Genomic DNA, 19500 nt, shown 5'->3' with positions numbered 1-19500 from the left:
AAAGCACTTCTCGAAATTATGACGCGGGCGCGAGTCGGGCACGGAGGAAATTATAACTCTCACCTCTTCCACGATGTTCCGAGCATCTCTACGTTCACCAGTGGGCTACTACACCTGTATCCTCGCTCGTTTTCCACTGAATCACTCCTAGATATTCTCTCTTCGTTCATCCGCTGCGCAATCCCTCATTGCCAGTCGTGTCATCGCCGCTCGTTACCTTTCTCAAGAAGCCCGTGCACAAATACAAAATGCAGTCGAATCGAGTCCTGTAGTACTTTTCATGAAGGGCACACCAGATCTCCCTGAGTGTGGATTCTCAAGGGCTGCTGTCCAAGTACTGGACCTTCATCGTGTGCCGCCGGAGAAAATGAAAACATACAACGTCCTTGCTGACAGCGAACTACGCAGTGGGATCAAGGAGTTCTCGTAAGTGTCCCCGAGACCACACTCGTGGAAGAAACTTCGACGTCTACTTCACAGAGATTGGCCAACAATACCTCAGCTGTATGTGAATGGTGAATTCGTTGGTGGATGCGATATTCTTTTAGGCAGTGAGTGGTGAATTGTTATAAAATACATTAGTAGATGCTAAATTACACAATAACTCCTTCCCTGTCTAGTGCACCAATCTGGAGAGCTCGAAAACCTTCTAGTAGCCAACAACGTTATTCCCAAGGTAGAAGAAGAGACTGAGGTACAGGCTGCGAGTGCCTAAAGAATGTAGCCGGAGTCGGATTATGGATATATGATTGAGCCGAGTGATACTTTTGGGGTCGATCTTATTAAATGACTGCTGGCAATTGTTCTAGAATCATATTGTCGTTGTATTCTTATAGTGAATGTACTCACCTATACATATAGATTAATCTCCTCATTCATTATCATTATGATTCTGAGGCTCATTCCGGAGTATATTCCACAACCCCGCCAGACATATCTACATGTCCTCTTCTAACTTTCTCCCCTCGGGCTCGTACAAGGTCCTCTACTGTTCGAAGCTTGCCCTCTTCAGTACTTTCTTTGAACCAACCTAAATGGTCTGCGATCAAATGTCTGTAAAAATAGAAGATATTTTAAGCTGCGAACAACGAGATGGAAACGAATCTCATACCGGTTATTACATCCTGGACACTCGACGAGAACGATTCCCCGCTCATACGACCTTTTCGCAAACTCATGCGTAGATCTCGTCCCACAGTCCGTCACTGTACAAGTAAACGTTATTGACATGCGTGGTGTCATTTTCTCAGGCAATGCCTGCGATGTGACCGTTTGGGGGGCCGACGAAGAGGAAGGAGAAGATCCCGAGTCTCCTGTTGCCGTTGATGTTGCAGTGTTTGACTGGTCATTAGAATTACTCGAAGTGGCTGTAGAATACGGATTCAGCGTATTCACAGCTGTATTCGAAAAGACACCCAGCCGTAACCGAAGTTGAAGCCGGATACTAGGTGGCAGAGCTGGACTTGGGTGTAAAAGGCTCCTGAGAGGCGGAGGGATTCCGACATTGCGATATAGTCTGGAGGGCAACATGAAAGTGAAAATGAAAGGCGCTGTATCACCAAGCAGAATTTGACCGCTAACTTCCGGACCGACGTCGGCACGGCATTTTCACAGCCGATCGTTCTTATACCTTCATCACAAGCTTCAAGGCGGGTCAGCATGTTAAATGTTACAGCAAACTGTACTGGGCAGCTGCATCCACATCGGGCGAGGGAAAGATCGAATGCAAGTGAGAGGACCTTGGATCGATTTTAGTCTACGTAGTTCAACTCTTCTTTCCCCTCACACGAATCTTTTGGTGTACGCTTTTCGATCGATAGGATACTAATTTAAAAACTCTCCCCAAGCCCGAACCAATCTATCCGTAGTCATACCCATACCCTACCAGCCTCACCCAACCCTCTCAAACTACATGCCCATGATACCCAATATACCGCCCAACTTCACCATTTTCACTGCAAACTCAATATCCCTTTGTTCGCGCCCAGGAAGGTACTAAGTACGTGCACCACGTACTCACATCAGTGTTACTGAGGGAGACCAAATTATGAGCGCATCTTATCGGAATCTGCAGTGAACGTCAGTCAAAATTCAACCAGAACATCGAACAATCGTGTTGAACACATCATACAAGAGGAAGAGGCGCTCCAGCATCATTCATGATAACATTATACGGGACAAGATGCCCATAGCCTCTGGCAGAATTTTGAAGGATCTCTACCGACCGTTCGATTCAATTGAACCGCGTATTCATTGTATCTTCCAGATTCTTGACGGAATTGCTCAGTTTAGCAACAGCATTGCTCAGGTTAGCCACGGCATTGGTATGATCCACAGTGTTGAACAAATTTGTTACTTGCTCAGTAATCGCAGGATGATTTTGCATAGAGGTTGGCGACGACTGCAATTGATGTTGTGGTTCGGGTTCAAGACGATAGACAAAGAAATAATCAGCCACACATCACATGCCGCTTGCTCAAGGGGTACTTATGTACTAACAAGATAAGCCAAGCTACGGCTAAGTGACAACACTTGCAAAAATGTTTGGCTGGGCTTTAGCCCCGTGCTCCCCTCCGCAGTTGCCAGTTGAGCTGGACGACCCGAACAGAGCCAGAGCTCCATCGAAGAGAGAACGGTAGACACGGGCAAGCAGGAACTCAAAGAGAGCACGGCTCTGAATGATCTTGATTACGTATAGGTAACACAAAAGGATGCAACCCCAGGTCTTGCGTTGATCCCAATTAATACATTTGTCGGTAGACATAGGGCACTGAAAGATGCTGGATCCATCATTGAATCAGGGACGAATTCGACGCGTTGATAGGACACGAAGTTGAGAAATTTGAAATATTCATAGTGAAGACTTTGGTACCTGGGGGTGCGGAGACCACCTGTGTAAATGGAGTGAGAAATAGCGAGTAGGAGAAGAGAATAGGGTGTATAACCCAGTGCGATAAGGAGTGGGACTATGCCCACAAAGACGAAGTTTTGTGTATATAACCCGGCGAGTAAGCGAATAGGTGAATAAGCGAGTAGAGTAGTGAAAGGAGATTGAGTACAAAGAAATTCACTGTGGCCTCGAGCCATTCAAATGAGGTTTTCCTTCTATATGCGAGATTTTCGTGCGATGAAAAAAATGGAACCGTTGTTGAGGAGCTCAATGTTCTTGTTGGTGAACAGGGCAAGAGGAATGTGGTAGATGAAGATACCGAAGTTGAGTAAAACTTGGTTGAAGGATATATTGAGAGAGAAAGTGGGGTCAATCTTATTGATTTCGTCGACCTGAAGTGTTTAGAGTGTTGGGCACCTGAAGCCTCAGCAGACGCGGCATTTGCTTCCCTAGCCCTCGATCTGAACTTTATCGAAAGTCTCTTTTGGTCCTTCATCACCGTATTCTTCGAGAACACGCTCATGACAGCCAAATTTGCAAGTTTGCTTACAGAAAATGATACGGTGTTTCGAGTCGATAAAGCTTGGAGTTTGTAGAAATGGTTAGCATATTTGTGCGTTCTCCTTATGCGAGTCGTCGATATTACTGAAGGGTCATTGGGAAGAGGATCCGTGTGATTTGCATAATGGTTGAGAACGAAAAGGGAGTAACCGTCCGGCTGACTTATGCGGTTTGCCGCTTGCCCAGGGGATACTGACAAGGTAAGTGATTAGGTGAGCTTAACGTACCTCAATAAAGCTGGAGAGCGGGAGAAGGGCGGATGGGAAAACGGGCTATTGGTGGCGACGATGGAGAGTCTGCGAAGGATGCAATGAGACTGAGAGTCAAAGCAGTGGCCGACCCCGGGCCGACTGGATATCATAGACTCGCGATAAAGAGACGCCCGTAACTTTCACATGTAAGTACACTACCTCTGAAAACCCGGTCCCAGATCACGAACCAACTTCCCCAATATTCACTCCGTGAGGAATCGCGCCTATAGTCAAACATGAAGATAGAGGGCAGAACATTCATTGTGTCGGGCGGGTGTGTATTATTCACCGTTTTTCGTAAAACCGATGCTCATCCTCTGTGCAGTTCATCTGGTCTTGGCTTCGCAACTGTCCAAATGCTCGTCCAAGCCAAATCCTATATCTCCATCCTTGACCGCGAACCTCCACCGTCAGATATTATAGGTGCCCAAGTCAAATTCTATCCAACAGACATCACTGTGGTCAACGATATCGAGAAAGCCGTGGATGAAACAGTCAATTGGACCAAGCAAACCGGCGCGGCATTGGGAGGCGTTATCAACTGTGCAGGAGTTGCCGCAGGAGCCAAGATAATCGACGCTCAGAATGAGCCGCACTCTCTGGATCTGTGGGACTTTGTCCTGGCAGTAAATTTGACCGGAACGTTCAATCTTACGCGCCTAGCACTTAAACATATGGTTCATAACGAACCTGAGGAGTAGTGCTGGGTATTGAACCAGGTGGTATAATACAGAATGGTATAATACATGTATTATACCGTATTATACCTTTGATACCATGAGGCCTAGAAATCTGGTGTATTATATGTATCAAAACCCTTGATCTTTATTGCGAGCTACTACAATATGTTGCTTTTCCTTGTGCATCATAGTACTTCTGTAGTAGATAGATCACTTACCTATTGATCTTGTTGTCACTTATAGAGATGCAAGGCCAAAGCAATCCCATGATATCTGCATCTGATTGGCCTACCTAAGGTTTTTGCTTTTTTTTGTCACGTTGTGTCACGTCAATCTGCCTCATCACCTGCAATGCTTATAGATGAAGATTATCAGACTCCTGGAGGCTTCTGTCTCTTTCTTGGAGAGGAAAGACTTTGGAATAGTAGAGCTTGAGGAAGTTACATCTGCAAAACATGGATATTCGGCTAAGGGCTGAGAGCAGATCCCAGCAGATCCCAGTACCGAAAGCACTGAGAGCAGGCTGCTCTGAGTGCTTTCACTGCTGGGAAATGCTTTCAACTGCTTTCGGACCCTTAGCCGAATATCCAGGTTTTGCAGATGTATGGATCAAGTGTTTGGCCAAAATAGAGGAGGGGAGGATGCAAAAGCCTCATCTGCAAAACCTGTATGTTCGCCAGAGCAAGGGTACTGGCTGGAGAGCGCTCTCCAGCACCCAAAGCACCGAGAGCAAAATTTCAACCCTGCTCTGGGTGCTTTGGCTGCTGGGAAGCGCTCTCAGCTGCTCTCAGAGAATTAGCCGAAAAAACAGGTTTTGCAGATGCTGTTCCATGCACTGGACTCAGCTAAAACTGCTTGAGCGCTACAATCCACCATTGCAGATGAAAAACATTCCAAAGGAGAAGCCATCGAACTCTCAATCACAACAAGCATCAAAAAAAAGGAGTGCGAAGGACTCCAACTGATCTCTTGACAGTGTTTGGTAGATATGCAGTTGTTCAATACCTATAATTCCTATGATACAAGATATAATACATGTATTATACGGTATTATACCTAGAAAAAAATTCGCCTGCGGCGCTTACATAATACTGGTATAATACATATAATACGAGTGATACTTATCATACCACAAGCTCAATTCTTGATACCGTATCATACCAGACAGAATCTTATGATACCCAGCACTACTGAGGAGGGTCCTGATGCAGAACGTGGTGTGATTGTACTTGTATCGAGCTCTGCAGCGGTGTGTAAATGAAAATTGTTCCACGAAATCGTCCTCAAAAATCATTTTGACAATTGTTTTAACATCCAGTTCGAAGGTCAACCAGGGCAAGCAGCGTACTCAGCCACCAAAGGCGCACTTCGTTCTATGGCTCTGCCTCTGGCTCGTGATCTGGCGCGACATTCCATCCGGGTCATGGCGATCGCGCCGAATATGTTTGTGAGCAGTATGACTGATAAACTACCCCAGAAAGCTCGACGGAGCCTCGAGGACGGTTTGGTGTACCCGAAGCGGTTCGGACAGCCTTTCGAATTTGCGCAGACGGTTCAATGGATATTACAGTGTGCCTATGTCAATGGAGAAACAGTACGGTTGAGCGGTATGTCGTTTCTCCTTGATCCCTCCACATCCTATTTCATTCTTGCGCAGGTGCGAGTAGGATGCCAGCAAAGATGTAGTTTCAAATTTGATATTTCTGAGAATTACTGCTTTCAAAGCTGGAACCTGTCCCGTCGTGAATGTTGATAAACTCAATGGTCGTCTTAAACAAGTGGGCACTGAGTATTTCGGTCGCGGCGCATACATACATGCATATATTGTTGTTTCTCGAAGAAGCAGCAGGGGAAAAAGATTAAGAAGAGTGCGATGGGAGAAACATACAAATTGGGAATGACAAAGTGGCTAAGGGGAGGCCTGGAGGAAGCTATGAGAATGATAGAAATAGTGAAGCCTATGGATGAATGTGTGGAAGCAGAAACCGAGGGAAAACCAAAAAATAGATTCAGCTAAAACGCTGGGGAAGTTACTTTAGCAAAGCAAGGTGCTCTCTACCCTGCTACGTTTTAGCCTCTACAGATCCATTATTAGGCCCAGCTCCGAAATGCACAACGCACACAAGAGGAAGCACAGGTAGTCGACTCTGGTCGACTGGTTGTTTCTCCAAACAGGTTGTTGGATTTAGCAAAATAGCGCTGGTTCAGCGACGCGGCTATGGATGAAACGCTTCTTGAGAAACATAGAGCGCTGTTCTGGCGCTGTGGTTTGATCCAGTGATTGCTCATCTCTGAGAGAAGTCCCATACAGTTATCGGACCCAAAACAGCACCGACTGTGGATCTGTCTGATAATAGACGCTGATAAATAGATTGTGCGTACTGTCCTTGTCCAATTTCCGCGACTTTGTTCCCTACCCCATTCTGCAGGTTTTTCACCCAGTCTTCCTTCGCCTATAGATCATTGCCATCAGAAGCCCAGATCAGCTTCCCGACTGCCAGCCAATTTATCTTTATCTTGGTCCAGTTCTCTGAAACTAGAGCCGTCACCCAAAGCCATTCTGCATCTGCTTCACCTCCCTTCCTTGGTGGCGATGAGAATTACTAACCGTACTTTCGTTATATCTGGGGGATCTTCAGGGTTAGGTCTCGCAACAGTCCAAGAACTCCTTCGATGCAATGCTTATGTCGCAGTGTTGGACCTGTCGCCTATATCGGCCGAACTAGTATCAGACGTTGAGACTTGCTCATCGGATGATACGAGTCAGAATCCACGGGTACTGTACATTGAAACGGATGTCACACAGGAAGATCGCGTGGAGTCTGCAGTGGACAGAATCGTAGAATGGACGAAATTGACTGGGGCACATCTAGGAGGAGTGATTAATGGTGCTGGAATAGCGCTTGCAGAGTTGGTACGCATCTACCTCTTGCTGAGATTGATCTATTCCGTTGAGGGGGGTTCATCACACTTAGCTTGACTTGTTTCCTTGTTTCAATGTAGACAATCAACCGCCGAGGCGAACCACATTCCACACGTACATGGGATCGTGTTCTGGGGATTAATTTGACCGGGACGTTCTACCTGACGCGGCTGGTGGCAAAACATCTCGTGACTGTTCCTCGGGAATATGAGCTGGAAGAAACTGCGAGGGAAAGAGAAGAAGGGATGGTGATGAAGGTATCGGACGGGGAACGAGGTGTCATCGTGATGATTGCTAGCACAGTAGCTGTAAGAAAATCTTTCTCCCCTTCCTCTCTTCCAAATTGCTTTCAAAATTCATCATCGATTGACGGTTTTGACGTTTGTGGGTTTTAAACCGATAGTACGAAGGCCAGGCTGGTCAGATCGCATATGCAGCGTCAAAAGGCGCCATTCGGTCAATGACATTGCCTATGGCTAGAGATATGTCCAGATATGGAGTGAGAGTCGTTACGATAGCCCCTGGACCTTTCAAGACGCCCATGACAGGTACGCTTCAATTCTTGCATAAAATTCCACCCAGAACCTTTCCAATCTACTTTTGCCTTTCTGCTTTAGGTCAATTCTCGCAATCCATGACGGATAGGTTAGAAAAGGAAGCGGTGTTGTTCCCGAAGAGGTACGGGATGCCAGAGGAATTCGCGGCAACGGTGAGGTGGATTTTAGAGTGCCCGTATGTCAATGGAGAGACGTTCAAGTTGACCGGTGGGACTCGAGTTCCTGCCATGCTGTAGAGTAATATGTGTTGTAAGAATTATGACTGATGGATTCCCCAGAAATTTGGTCCGTTAAATAGGGCGTGGCCAGTCGTCCCAGTGCTCATGGCCCACTAATAGAGGCATGCTGGTAGGCGGAAGCGCGCTCACGTGCTTCTCATTTTACTGATCACATTGATGATGACATTGCAATTTCAATATACTGTGTTCGGAAGTGTTCGGACCGCCATTATCTTTCTTTCTTCTCTCCCCCTATTTATCGATTATTCTAACAGAGATTCCTCGCCTTTTCATTTGTGAGTCTTTGCTTGCTAGTACCCATGGCAAGCGGCATGTTATACTCATCAGTCCACAGCCTTTGTCCATCGCTTAGACCCGAACCGCACCAACAACAATCTCTATGGCAATCTCCGCTCCTCCGAATTCTTCAGGCATATCTGTACCACCCCCTACACAAAACCCCCCTACCCTCGCCGAAGTTGGAGAAGCCCAACACTATCTCGACAACCTTCTCCGTGTAGGAGGTACTTGACTTTCCTTTGCCTCTTATGTTTTTTCTGATCTCTTGTCGAATAGCCGCTAGCAGTAACATGCAAACCCCGACCAACGTTGAGGTCGGTGGTGCCACTTTATATGTACATGAAGTTGCTACAAAATGTGCCCCGCAAAGTGAGGTTTCCTTTTTCCGACTGAATTAGTGATACTCATCCTGCATAGTTGCTGCTCCCCCTTGGTTCGCTCCAATAGCTGCACAACTAATTCATTTGACCACCAATGTCGATAATCTAAACAACACCGTCAATAATCTATCTGACAATTACAATAATTTAAACCACATTGTCAACAACAACTACAATAATCTAAACAACACCGTCGATAATTTAAACAACACCGTCAATAATTTATCCAACAACTACAATAATTTACACAACACCGTCAACAACAATTACAATAATCTCAGCAACGCCGTCAATAATCTATCCAACACGGTCACCAATCTGGAAGCAACTGTGGATGCTCGGTTTACTGGACTTGAACGATCAATGGCAATCCTTCAAAATTTTACCAAAGGTTATGGGCTCCTTACCCCATATAACAACATTTTGAATGATGCTGGTGCACCTCTGCCTCTTGTATGTGATCCTTAACCTTTTGTGATTCCTCTTGTGTTGATCCTTGCTTGAATTACAGCCTCCGATAACGTGTGCTGGTGATCTGGCAAATCTCAGCGATGCTGATGTTCGGATTTGGTTCATATATTATTTCCCGGATCGGACTCTAACTGGGACTTCTTATGTTGAGAAGAAGGCTGTGATAGGGCGTTACATTGGGTGTAGTGTTGGAATGTGAGGAAGTTTGCATGGTATTTTCTTTGGTATTGTATGTATATGCGTATGATTGAAATAGATTTGTACAAAAAAAATCTTCGTATCTGTGTCACTGTGTTCGCAAGACGATGGAAGAAAATCAGTATTATTTTGCACAACTTCATCCTCGCATTCAAAAGTGGCAGTATATGTACTTCCCGAGGCCCCAAGGGGATGATAACCCTCATCATCATCCGAACCATGGCTGTCAGAATCGCTGTTCTTTTGTGAATGAGGGGAGTAAATGTATTGTTGATATGAGAGGCACGTAAGGCTACAGCATGTCGAAGAAAACGCAGCGGATGTGGATAGGCGGAGGCAGACGGGGAAAAAAAGTATCTTCACTTCAGGAATGTGAGAGGATGAGCATGAAGTATAGGTGGAGGAAGAGGAGAAAGGTGCGTCTGAGGAAGGACGAAGGTAGTCATTGCTTGCCGAGATGAAGAGCTCAACCTTAAACATGAACCTGAGATGCTACCGGGTGCGCTCGTCGCTAAGATATTGAACTTGTCACCCGGGTGTTCATGAGCAAAAACAGTCTCTGGGAGACCCTAAAACTATCAACGCAGGTTATACATATCGCTAACTCGACGTAGGAGCGCTGAGCAATTCGACAGACACCATGGTGCGACTCGGAGTGAGTTTCTATGAGAGCAAAAAGCGAGGGTGTACTTAAGAGGATTGCTGATAACATTAAATCATTGAGTTTATTTCAATTTAGAGTGAGAATGCCAGAATGATTCAGTAGTTCCGCGAAAGCCTGCGATCGTTGCTGATACTTGATAATGGTATCATTATTATATTCAACGCGAGGAGAGGAGGGGGAGAGGCTGTTATCGAGGCTGTTATCTACCAGAGTCGAAAATCGGACTCTCCTTGGCGAAGTGGTATCAGTCTAACCATCGGAAGCACCCAGGGTTGCGTGTCAACTCGCTGACGCGCAGATTCCAGAATGCTCCTCGTCATCATCCCTTTATTTTTTGAGATATAAAAGCAATTATATTATCCACCGAGCCAAATCCAGCCAATAGCACTGAGTACACTAGCTGTAAGCGCACCCATGGCTACTGCCTCTCCGAAATTCCGATCCTTCATTGCCTTCGTCCATATCCCAGTTGAATTCAATACAGGCTCGTCCTGATCCTGTACGACCTCCTCAACAGGATGCTGCGTCTGGAAATCCACCTTGGCAACAGCAGCTGTCAGAGCCGCGATAATCACCGCTTGATCCTCCAACTGCTTCTGGAGAATCTGCATATTATTTCCCAACATTTCCTTGTACTCCTCATTCAATTCCTCCACCTTCTTTTCGAACGTCTGCGCCAGCCTCTTACGTTTCCATGGTTCGACGAGGACAATAGCCAAGATGAAAACGAACATATTCAGTCCGAGAACTGCGAGCTGGCCATAAGTCGATGCGCTTCGAATTTTGTCCGACCAAACTTGTTCCTCGTGGTATCGCGCGAGGATAGAGCGCATCAATTCCGTGAACTCGTTTTCTACTGCGTTCTCGGCTTCTTCGACAGCGAGTTTTGCTCGGGCTTCTTCTTGTTCCAGTAGATGGTCTTCACGGACTAAAGACGTGAACCGGATCACGTCCTCATCTGTCCAGCTCGATTTGCGCTGTAGGAGGTCGTTGACCTCTCGTTGGGATTTAGAGCGTCTGACAACGGCTTCGTCGTGATTGACTTTGGCAGTACGCGCAGCCTGACGCGTGGTCTCTATTCGAGCCTCTGAAGGAAATAAAATTAGAACTAACGGCTCTGTGTGAGGTGGAGAACACAGGAGATCGTACCTTGTTCCACCACCTGTCGTTTGAGGGCATCAATTTCTTCGTAACCAGTGACCTTGTTCAGCTCAGCGCCAAGGCCAGATAGTCTAACTTTCGTTGCGCCGGTGAAATTGTCTGCTCTCCGGCGAAAATGAAAAGCACGGTCGTTGACCCATTTCAGAAGTTTTTCTTTGAGCTCGTCAAGAGACCTCGGCTGACGATCTTCGGAATCAGAGTTAGCTGGAGATGATGGTTTAGAAAGTGAGGGTGCGGGACGAGATGTAGTTGTAGATGTAGTGGGAGATGATTGGTCCGAATCTATTATTTGCGACGATTCTGAATTCGAGGTAGACCGTTTTGACTCCTGCTCATTGAATGCTTTATTTGTTGGAGGCGGTTTTTGCTGAGATGTATTCCGAGTAGATGTCGATGGATGAAAATGCCGAAGGTAAAATGAGGGCTTAGTTTTGGCCAACGATGCTCCCAGACGGAGCATTCGGAAAGGAAGGAAAGAAGTTTCCCACGAGTTCCATTCCGGCAATTCTGTTACCGGAAGCGGAACTTTGTAGTTTTGACAATGAATCCGATAGTCCACATGGATTAGACCATTCACCACTTCTGCTCATATTCAAGTTCATACAACGCGCTGAAGACTTGATGCATGAAAACTGTGGCTACCTTGCGAACTCGCCCTTCAAGCCAAGGTACCGAAGCCAAAACTAGCCAAAATGACTTACTATAGTAGACGACATAAACCTTCGGAAATATGAGCATAATGGCGGTTTGAAGGCTAATCTCGTAGCCCTATCGAATGGTTCGTTTAAGGTCAACCTGAAGCCGCGAATCGCGGCTGCCAGCCAAGTACACTTTTCTATAGGGCCCAACTTCAAGCCTTAAGTCTCCTCAAGTGCAATGCCTTCACTCCGATCTCACTCCTAGTACTAAGTCAAACAAGATTGTACGTGCACATTCCGTTCTTTAATTTCCTCCAATGTTTCTCGTGTATGCAGAAATAGACATCCGCTCAACAAAACGTCATGGATACTACCGCGGTCTCTTATCTCAAGGCTGGAGCTCCTTGTCCCAGCCCAACGGCAAGTCGTCTCTTCCCTTTTTACCGAGTTACTTGTCGACCATGCCAGTCCCTATTACAAGGTAGTTCAGGAAAGGCAAGGAGATCTCTGAACCGTTGTGGGCCACGAATTCTTATGTGACGTGTGTATCGAGGACGGTTAGGTTCCGAGGTCAGGGATGCTCATTTTCTCTTGCTATCTTGTGCAATGTGTGCATTGTCCACGGGCCCATGCTTTTACCTTGTGGTTTCATTTTCGATGTCGGAATTCAGAACCCGAACTGAGAATCGAAGCATTTTTAGCACCTCCAGTATATGATTATAAGTATGATACACAGTGCGTGTTCGACTAATTGATATCTAAAATACATTGCCGTGTACCAAGTAGACCGAGGTTGTAGTGTATGGAATAGAAGAGTCGGAACTCGATCTACGAATCCGATACTGTAAACTAGCTGTAAACGATCATATCGTTCCCGTATGCCTTACGATCTCTAAGGCCTTTGCAGCGATATCCTGGTCGCCCTTGAACGTCAATGTCCGTAGAGCCTCCTCCGCATCTATAAACTGTGAAGCAAAGCTCTCCGTGTCCATTTGCGTGCCCTCGACCTTCTGCCCATCTCCGTCCAGCTCGCTGATATACCACCAGATGATTTTTACTCCATCTAGCCCTTGATCCCGCACCGTGATTGCAATAGGCTCTGTGATTTGTTCTGCTTCTCTGATCATGTCTTTCGTGTGCACACCATGTGCAGGGGCTCTTGTGGACATGTTGCATGGTGAAAGCTTGCATTTGTATCCTTTTCAAATTGTCGTAAGACGATGGAAAGAATAGAGAAAGCACATGGACAACAGAATTACCTGTCTCTTCATACGTTTCTCTCACTGCGGTCGTCTCCATCGATTCTCCACAATCTTTCCTGCCCTTTGGAAGAAGCCATTCGTTCTTGATCGTGTGGTATAAGAGGCACATCTGCAATTCCCCATTTTCCGGTGCTCGGCGGAAGAGGATAGAGCCAGCAGAGACGACAAATTGGCCAGGAAGATAGGTCCTTGTGGGATATGGCGACGAGGCCATTCTAAGATTGAAAAATGTTGATCGTATTTAGGACTGGTTAAATTGCGGTTGACCGTTGAGCTGGTTCTGTAAGTAATGAAGGGCGTGTTTGCAAGGCGTGTTGAGGATTATATACACCTTTATACTTTTGACGAAATTTGTTCGACGCGCGATGCAGGTTAAGTATAGAGGAATGACGCATGTGCGTCCTGCCATTGGTTGAAGAAATTGGGCGCGTACATTTGACGCTCATTTATCTACTATAGAGTAGAAAATATTTCTATGTATGTAAAATGAACACTGGAATCCGATTTCATAGCATATAGTACATATAGTTCCATGGAAGATACAACTTCAGATAGTCTAACTGAAAGCACAACGAAGCAAAAATAAAAGTACCCCAACTAGTAGATCAACCACAAAAACCCTCCAAAGCAGCTACAAGATCACGGCGGGGGCCTGTGGTGTTGGGTCTAGAATCAGTTGGTCATATTTCCCTCTGGAAATTGAAATCATACCCGAACGTCTCGCCTGGAGCCAATGTCCTTAGAGGTGGAGATTTCCAATCCAACGTCCTCGTATATACTGTATTACCCCACCATTTCTGAATAGTATTTATCCCAATTGTGCCGTTCAAAGGGTACTGCAAGCTGTAAATTGTACATAAATGTGGCGTACGTTTAGCGTGAGTCAGATGAATGAACAAGGTCCGGGAACTCACCAGAAATATATAAGGATAACTCCAACTGCTGTACCTCCATCTAGCGCCGCAGATAGAACGTCTGTAGCACCGAATTGGCCAGTCATCTCGAACGCGACAAAGGTGGCTTACAGTTGTATTTTGCCCACCACAAAAACCGTCTTCGCCGTACCAAGTGCTGGAATATAAAACCAACGAACGCCCAGGTCAAGTAGTTGACACTGTTAGCTGGAGGAACATAGGCCGGACCACCGAATATGACACTGTAAAGGGAAACATTTAGCTTCGACTGAATTCAAGACGGGGCTAAGTCTCGTACGGAAAGCTAGTGATAAATGGATTCAGCCTAATATTCAAAAGCGAAAACGGAGACGCACTTGATATATCCCAGCTTTGAACGAGGAAATTTCTTGGTGAGAACCCATAAGATAGCGGGACACGCTGCGCCAATGAGAAAGCAGAACATTAAGGCTATATATACGAGTCAGATCAAAATAAACCAATACAATTGACATAGGAGATGCGGAAGAAGTGAGGATTTACGGCTGGAGAATAGAGGTAAGCGAGTACTCATTTAGGGGATTCAATCGAAGACGCACTAGTATAAATGACCCTCCGTGAATTGCAACCTCGATCCTATAGCTCCCCACTAGATAACGATATTAATGCTTCCAACGGAATCACGGAGTGGGATCCGAGGTCGGGGACTTACGATTATGGAGGCGGTACCAAAGACTTGCACATTCTGACAGGTGAATCTTCCGTAAGTATTAGTTCCAAGTTCAACGCGAAAAAAGAAACAGGTAATCATACTGGTCTTTCTGAGTTTTGCTGCACATATCCCTACGTTGGAGATTATAATCATATTCAACGGCACAGCAGTATACTCGGACGCTAGTTACTTACGGTACGTTTGCAAAAAGCCTTTAAGGGTAAGGAATCAGCATCATGTGTGGACAGTCGGGTCTTTCGACGATAAATCCAATGATCAACGCACCACATTTGTACACCTAGCTGGACGGACCCAGCGATTAGAGTTGAAGCTATCTGAGCCCAAAACATCACAAGGGGAGGGATCTTCATGTAGTGTCCGAGTTTAAAATCTTGCGTGAAGGCAATTGCTAACGTTTGGTTTTGAGAACGAGACATTGTTGAAACTAAACCCAAAAAGTGCATACCTTGAAATGTTGTGATGTAACCAAAAGTCTGTTATGTGCAACTGCTCTTAATATACTTCTTCAATTATGAGGAAGCCCCAATATGCACCTTGAAACTAATGGGCGTTGGATTATGATGATTAGTTTTCCACATAGATCAGTACATACAGCATCATGGCTACAGGTTGCCCTGAATGTTGAAGGTCAGCTCGAAGCAATTGACTGGCACTGAAAAAGTAACTGTACCAGGTAAAAGAAAGCCAGAAATCAGCTCAGTGAAGACACTATCAGATATTGTCAGACAAACGAGCAATCTAGAATGACAAGCGATTTCTTACTTCATCGGGATTTGTCGATTCGTGACAGCTTGTATCATTGCTATTCGACAGCGAAGCAAGTTGAGACAAAGGTTGAATTTAGAGCTATCAAATAAACGTACCAATGGGCAAGACGAGAACACCAGCTGAATGATCGAATTTTTGTCAGGAAAATCGACGGTTGATATATTCATGTGAGAAATACCTATCCCTAATGCGACTAGCAATTCCCAGATTGACATACCAGTAGGCCATAACTCGATGCAGAGGCAGGCCATAGCAAAAGTTACCACTTTCAAATTCAGGAGGATCAGTTTTTTCTTTAGGAGCTCGGAAGGACAATGTCACACCGAACACGCAAGCGTAATACCAGCCCCGAACTACCCATTACAATTAGCACCCTCAATGGTACAAAGCGTTCGGATGTACCTTGTGGATACTTGGTCATCAGGCGGGCATGAATATCAGGCTGCTCTTGCAGAGACCGTCTGAAATGCATTAAGGTCGGTTTGCGCAGGTAGATAATCCCATGCGTAACGGTGGAGCCTATTGCGATAAAAGAAAGCCCGTATGCAATGACGAAATTCATCCTATACTCAAGGGGTTTGACATGTCTGGAAAGAGAGCGAAGATACTACGCACGGAAGGTATAATGGGCTATAGTCCTTATAAGCTTGCAAGTTGAATGCGCCGTTGGTGAGGACTCGGGTTAGGTTGTAAGAATTGCCCGTATTGTCGAATGCATGACTCGCTACCATCCTATCAAATTGGTTCAGTGAAAATGTCTGGTGTACCACCAGGGAAGCTTCGCCTACGGAAGGTATTGGCTGTACCATACATTGGTATACTATAGCCCAAATACATTGCATGAGACATATAGACTCGAAGAAAAAATGAAAGGAGACGCACGTAGAAGATAGGTGTGATGATGACTACGGAAATGCATCTCAGAAATTATCATCATATTTCATTGAAAGGCCGTACCATAGAACAAGATGAAACCAACAACCACGTTGGCTTCTGACCACCCTACAACGCTCATTCAACTGGAACTGAACATCGATATCACGGATACTCACAAGGTGTAGCCAGACTGCAGGAATAATTCAGTCAAACCGAAGGCTGATTATGGTATGCTGAGGGACATACGGACTACCGATATATGCTATCTGATTCCAATCGAATGTTATCATGGATAATGCCAAGCCGCTTTGAAATCTGATAGTCTTGTATTAGTGTCGATGGGATTCAGACCTGGGACGCAAAATTTACCCGAACAATTGGTTCACTTTCTGGTTGGAAGTTAGTGCTGAGACTACTCAGAAAAGATGCGAACTCGCTAGGTTATTGGGTGCGATCCAGCATGGCTGCAAATCAGTTGAGAGACGATCTGTACTGAACGCCGTTGAACTTACCCAAGAGAATATGCTGAATCAGGGCAGGCTCAAACGGTCACTACTTGTTCACATTGGTCAGGCTTTGAGATCTCACCTTAGAGCTGTGAATAGATAGCTCGGCAGGAAAGCTGTAATATCAGTCATTATTTTCGGATATGGGTTGGAAGGACCTGTGGAGACGTACTCCAAAGGACGGCACCAATGAAGGCCATCAGGAAAAACCTTTCTCGACTCGGGCCTTTATGTCTACCGATTCCGGCGTATTGCTGGGAATGCAGTGTGTTCAAAAGAGCGCATTGGACAAGCGTATTCGGCCATACTAGTGTGGAGATTGTCAATAGAGTCCGAAAAATGCACACATGGACAAGTACTCATTGACGGCGGGGCGACTAGGAATCTGTGCATTACACCACCGAGAGAAAGACCGATAAGCTGAGTAGACACAGTGAGCATCCACTGGACTATCGCGTCATCGAGTTAGCAAGAGACGTTCAAGAAAAAACGGCTGCTAATTACAAAGGAAAGAATATATTTCACCGTAAAATACTCGTTGGACCGCAATAATGTCGGTAGAATATGCGCTTTGAGCAGCCACACTGGCCATAATAGAGCTCAGAACCTGAGAAATAATCACAGTCATGAACCATATAGATGAGCAATATGGAAAAGAAGGAACACACATGTTCCTTTATTGAGAATGGACCGGGGTTCAAAGGCATTTTCAACACAGATATCGACGGGCAGACTCGAGCCCAAGCTTGCCCGCAAGGGAAAATCACCAGCAGCGCAACAAACTACATAAGAAATATGAGTTCTAGGGATTGAGCAATTGAGGCGGATCTTACATTTGTGATGAGGATGGAAGGAAAACGGTAAACAATAACTTGATTAATCCCCGCTAGCAGAACGGTCCAAATGATTCCCAAAACCCAAGCGCGAATGGTAGAGACGGGCATATCCGGGTCATCAAAGTTAGCTACAGCCGAGCGTACTTCGGCGTAAGGAGAATCTTCCTCTACAGATAATATTGTGAGTCCTTGCTTGAATATGCAAATTTCAGTCAATTACCCAAAGTACCAGCGTCAAAGTCAAAGTTGGGATCGAATAGATCACTTCTATCGTCTGCTAACACCGAGTCTGATCCCATTCATCAGTATGTAGAGAAATAGAGGTGTAACCTCGACGTACGTTCTGACTTGTCCTCATCTGAGGACGTATAAGTCCGGTGAACTCTGAGGTTTAGTTCTTCCAAAGGAGCTGAATGGTTCATTTCATGATTCTTAATCACTGTTGCAAGAGAACTAAACGGCGAAAGTGGACGGTCCAGATTGGCAGAGCTTGAAGATTGAAGCCTTTTCGTCACAGTGGTCAACCTTTTGAGAAATCAATGGCAATCATGAGATAAAAGGGCGCACACGAGGCAAGGAAATGTAATGATAAGCCTTCAGCCGGACGTTGGCTTATGTCTTTGATCCAGTTATGTGATTTCAGCAAGTAAAGACCAAGCTTTGATCAACTACGAAGATTCACAGAGGTCGATGAAGTGGAGAACAACGATATTACGGATATAGAACGTATCAGCTATGAGAACCAGAGTCTGAGAGTAAGAATCCGAAGCCGAATCGGTCATGAGTGGATACATGAGAACGCAATCACAAAACGCGACAGGCACAAGCTTCGTAGTGGACGTAAGGCACAAATCCCAGATTAGGAAAAGATGCGCCACGTGTCACGCTATTGGGTGTTACGCGTCTACCGCACCTCTTCGTTGCGCTCAATACACGAATGCCTTTTCAAAGTTTCTATTTTCCAGGACGCAATTTGGAGGGTTTCCAGAGATATCTCTAGCAGACCTGCCGGCCCGCACCCACTGTGAAAGTTCGGACTTTTTTCCCGAACATCTCTAGTACGAACTTTCCATCTTCGGCCGTGTCCGGCTCTTGGAAGGTCTTGGAGCTTCAAGCTTGAAACTGCTCGGGACTGCACATTGATTTATCCTCTTACCTCTCCCATCATCCCATCTTGCGATGTAAAGCCTCTCAGCTGTCGAGCCACCATTGAATTTTGGCATTGTCATACATATCTGGCACTCCAACTCTTCGGTGATCTCGGAATCCTAGAGGCTGCTTGTGACGATGCATGAATGGTTCCATCTACAGGTCTTTTTTAACAGATTCCTGTCGTCGAGTACCTCCTCAATCAATTAAAAATGAAGATGAAAGAGATGGGAACTGTTATTGACACAACGGTTTCGGTTTCTCAACGTTCAAAGTTGAACAATTAGGGTCTATTACGTCGATAAATTCGCAACAGTGTCTTGGAAGGTGAGTTGAATTGGCGGTTGTCTCTTATGTTGAATTCCGAGCTAGCCTCGAATCTCGAGCAACAAACATGTACATGTATCAAGCCAAGGAAGGGCGCCGAATGTCATCCTCTTTGAGTCAACGTTGAGTATGTAAAATCTTGTACTGTTTTGTACATGCAGCTGACGCTTCTTCATTCACTCCTTCTTTCCACGAGAAGCTCTTCATGTGTATCGTTTCCGCCCGGATAATCAAGCATTCTTCTGCAATAAGTGATTT

The 19500-nt window shown here is 45.6% G+C and overlaps 9 protein-coding genes across 9 annotated transcripts; 5 read left to right on the top strand and 4 right to left on the bottom strand.

The window, feature by feature from the left end:
* The first annotated feature begins 29 nt into the window (after positions 1-29).
* C8R40DRAFT_1087425 (monothiol glutaredoxin-5) lies at positions 30-1054 on the top strand. The gene is made up of 4 exons (XM_046227378.1): positions 30-100; positions 152-426; positions 481-551; positions 621-1054. The coding sequence occupies exons 1-4, from the start codon at positions 74-76 to the stop codon at positions 713-715; spliced, it is 468 nt and encodes a 155-aa protein (XP_046089956.1). The 5' UTR covers positions 30-73; the 3' UTR covers positions 716-1054.
* C8R40DRAFT_1036743 (DNL zinc finger-domain-containing protein) lies at positions 900-1530 on the bottom strand (the record flags this gene model as incomplete). Its single annotated transcript, XM_046223607.1, has 2 exons — positions 900-1053; positions 1112-1530. The coding sequence occupies 2 exons, from the start codon at positions 1528-1530 to the stop codon at positions 900-902; spliced, it is 573 nt and encodes a 190-aa protein (XP_046089955.1).
* A 2247-nt stretch (positions 1531-3777) lies between these two features.
* On the top strand, positions 3778-4659 carry C8R40DRAFT_1087417 (uncharacterized protein). The gene is made up of 2 exons (XM_046227377.1): positions 3778-3976; positions 4028-4659. The coding sequence occupies exons 1-2, from the start codon at positions 3939-3941 to the stop codon at positions 4401-4403; spliced, it is 414 nt and encodes a 137-aa protein (XP_046089954.1). The 5' UTR covers positions 3778-3938; the 3' UTR covers positions 4404-4659.
* Positions 4660-5512: 853 nt separating this feature from the next.
* C8R40DRAFT_681641 (uncharacterized protein) lies at positions 5513-6271 on the top strand. Its single transcript, XM_046235859.1, has 4 exons — positions 5513-5613; positions 5701-5829; positions 5881-5989; positions 6040-6271. Exons 1-4 carry the CDS (start codon positions 5557-5559, stop codon positions 6066-6068), a joined length of 324 nt encoding a protein of 107 aa, XP_046089953.1. The 5' UTR covers positions 5513-5556; the 3' UTR covers positions 6069-6271.
* A 1285-nt stretch (positions 6272-7556) lies between these two features.
* Positions 7557-8098, top strand: C8R40DRAFT_1036716 (uncharacterized protein; the record flags this gene model as incomplete). The annotated part of the gene is made up of 3 exons (XM_046223604.1): positions 7557-7613; positions 7709-7853; positions 7923-8098. 3 exons carry the CDS (start codon positions 7557-7559, stop codon positions 8096-8098), a joined length of 378 nt encoding a protein of 125 aa, XP_046089952.1.
* Positions 8099-8235: 137 nt separating this feature from the next.
* Positions 8236-9579, top strand: C8R40DRAFT_681660 (uncharacterized protein). Its single transcript, XM_046235860.1, has 5 exons — positions 8236-8376; positions 8436-8604; positions 8657-8749; positions 8798-9213; positions 9272-9579. The coding sequence occupies exons 2-5, from the start codon at positions 8481-8483 to the stop codon at positions 9428-9430; spliced, it is 792 nt and encodes a 263-aa protein (XP_046089951.1). The 5' UTR covers positions 8236-8376; positions 8436-8480; the 3' UTR covers positions 9431-9579.
* Positions 9580-10449: 870 nt separating this feature from the next.
* On the bottom strand, positions 10450-11714 carry C8R40DRAFT_1037094 (Mdm33 family-domain-containing protein; the record flags this gene model as incomplete). Its single annotated transcript, XM_046223635.1, has 2 exons — positions 10450-11180; positions 11243-11714. The coding sequence occupies 2 exons, from the start codon at positions 11712-11714 to the stop codon at positions 10450-10452; spliced, it is 1203 nt and encodes a 400-aa protein (XP_046089950.1).
* An 844-nt stretch (positions 11715-12558) lies between these two features.
* Positions 12559-13665, bottom strand: C8R40DRAFT_1087401 (NUDIX hydrolase domain-like protein). Its single transcript, XM_046227376.1, has 2 exons — positions 13152-13665; positions 12559-13090 (listed from the first exon to the last, which is right to left on the bottom strand). The coding sequence occupies exons 1-2, from the start codon at positions 13366-13368 to the stop codon at positions 12756-12758; spliced, it is 552 nt and encodes a 183-aa protein (XP_046089949.1). The 5' UTR covers positions 13369-13665; the 3' UTR covers positions 12559-12755.
* Positions 13648-18664, bottom strand: C8R40DRAFT_1270779 (small oligopeptide transporter). Its single transcript, XM_046234044.1, has 38 exons — positions 18334-18664; positions 18107-18270; positions 17987-18055; positions 17764-17933; positions 17599-17712; positions 17435-17537; positions 17290-17379; positions 17103-17237; positions 17013-17046; positions 16937-16949; positions 16862-16888; positions 16794-16813; positions 16671-16739; positions 16601-16614; positions 16506-16550; positions 16431-16453; positions 16337-16368; positions 16164-16280; positions 15951-16111; positions 15872-15901; positions 15727-15813; positions 15644-15667; positions 15543-15582; positions 15451-15488; positions 15373-15394; positions 15314-15320; positions 15226-15253; positions 15045-15168; positions 14954-14971; positions 14861-14890; positions 14760-14805; positions 14647-14696; positions 14561-14592; positions 14425-14518; positions 14180-14310; positions 14069-14129; positions 13866-13997; positions 13648-13806 (listed from the first exon to the last, which is right to left on the bottom strand). The coding sequence occupies exons 2-38, from the start codon at positions 18186-18188 to the stop codon at positions 13794-13796; spliced, it is 2325 nt and encodes a 774-aa protein (XP_046089948.1). The 5' UTR covers positions 18189-18270; positions 18334-18664; the 3' UTR covers positions 13648-13793.
* Between the last annotated feature and the right edge of the window lie 836 nt (positions 18665-19500).

This window comes from Lentinula edodes, assembly GCF_021015755.1.
Source record: "Lentinula edodes strain Le(Bin) 0899 ss11 chromosome Unknown C8R40scaffold_5, whole genome shotgun sequence".
Taxonomy (NCBI): domain Eukaryota; kingdom Fungi; phylum Basidiomycota; class Agaricomycetes; order Agaricales; family Omphalotaceae; genus Lentinula; species Lentinula edodes.
The sequence above is the reverse complement of the archived record's forward strand: the minus strand, read 5'-3'. Positions and strand labels throughout refer to the sequence as shown.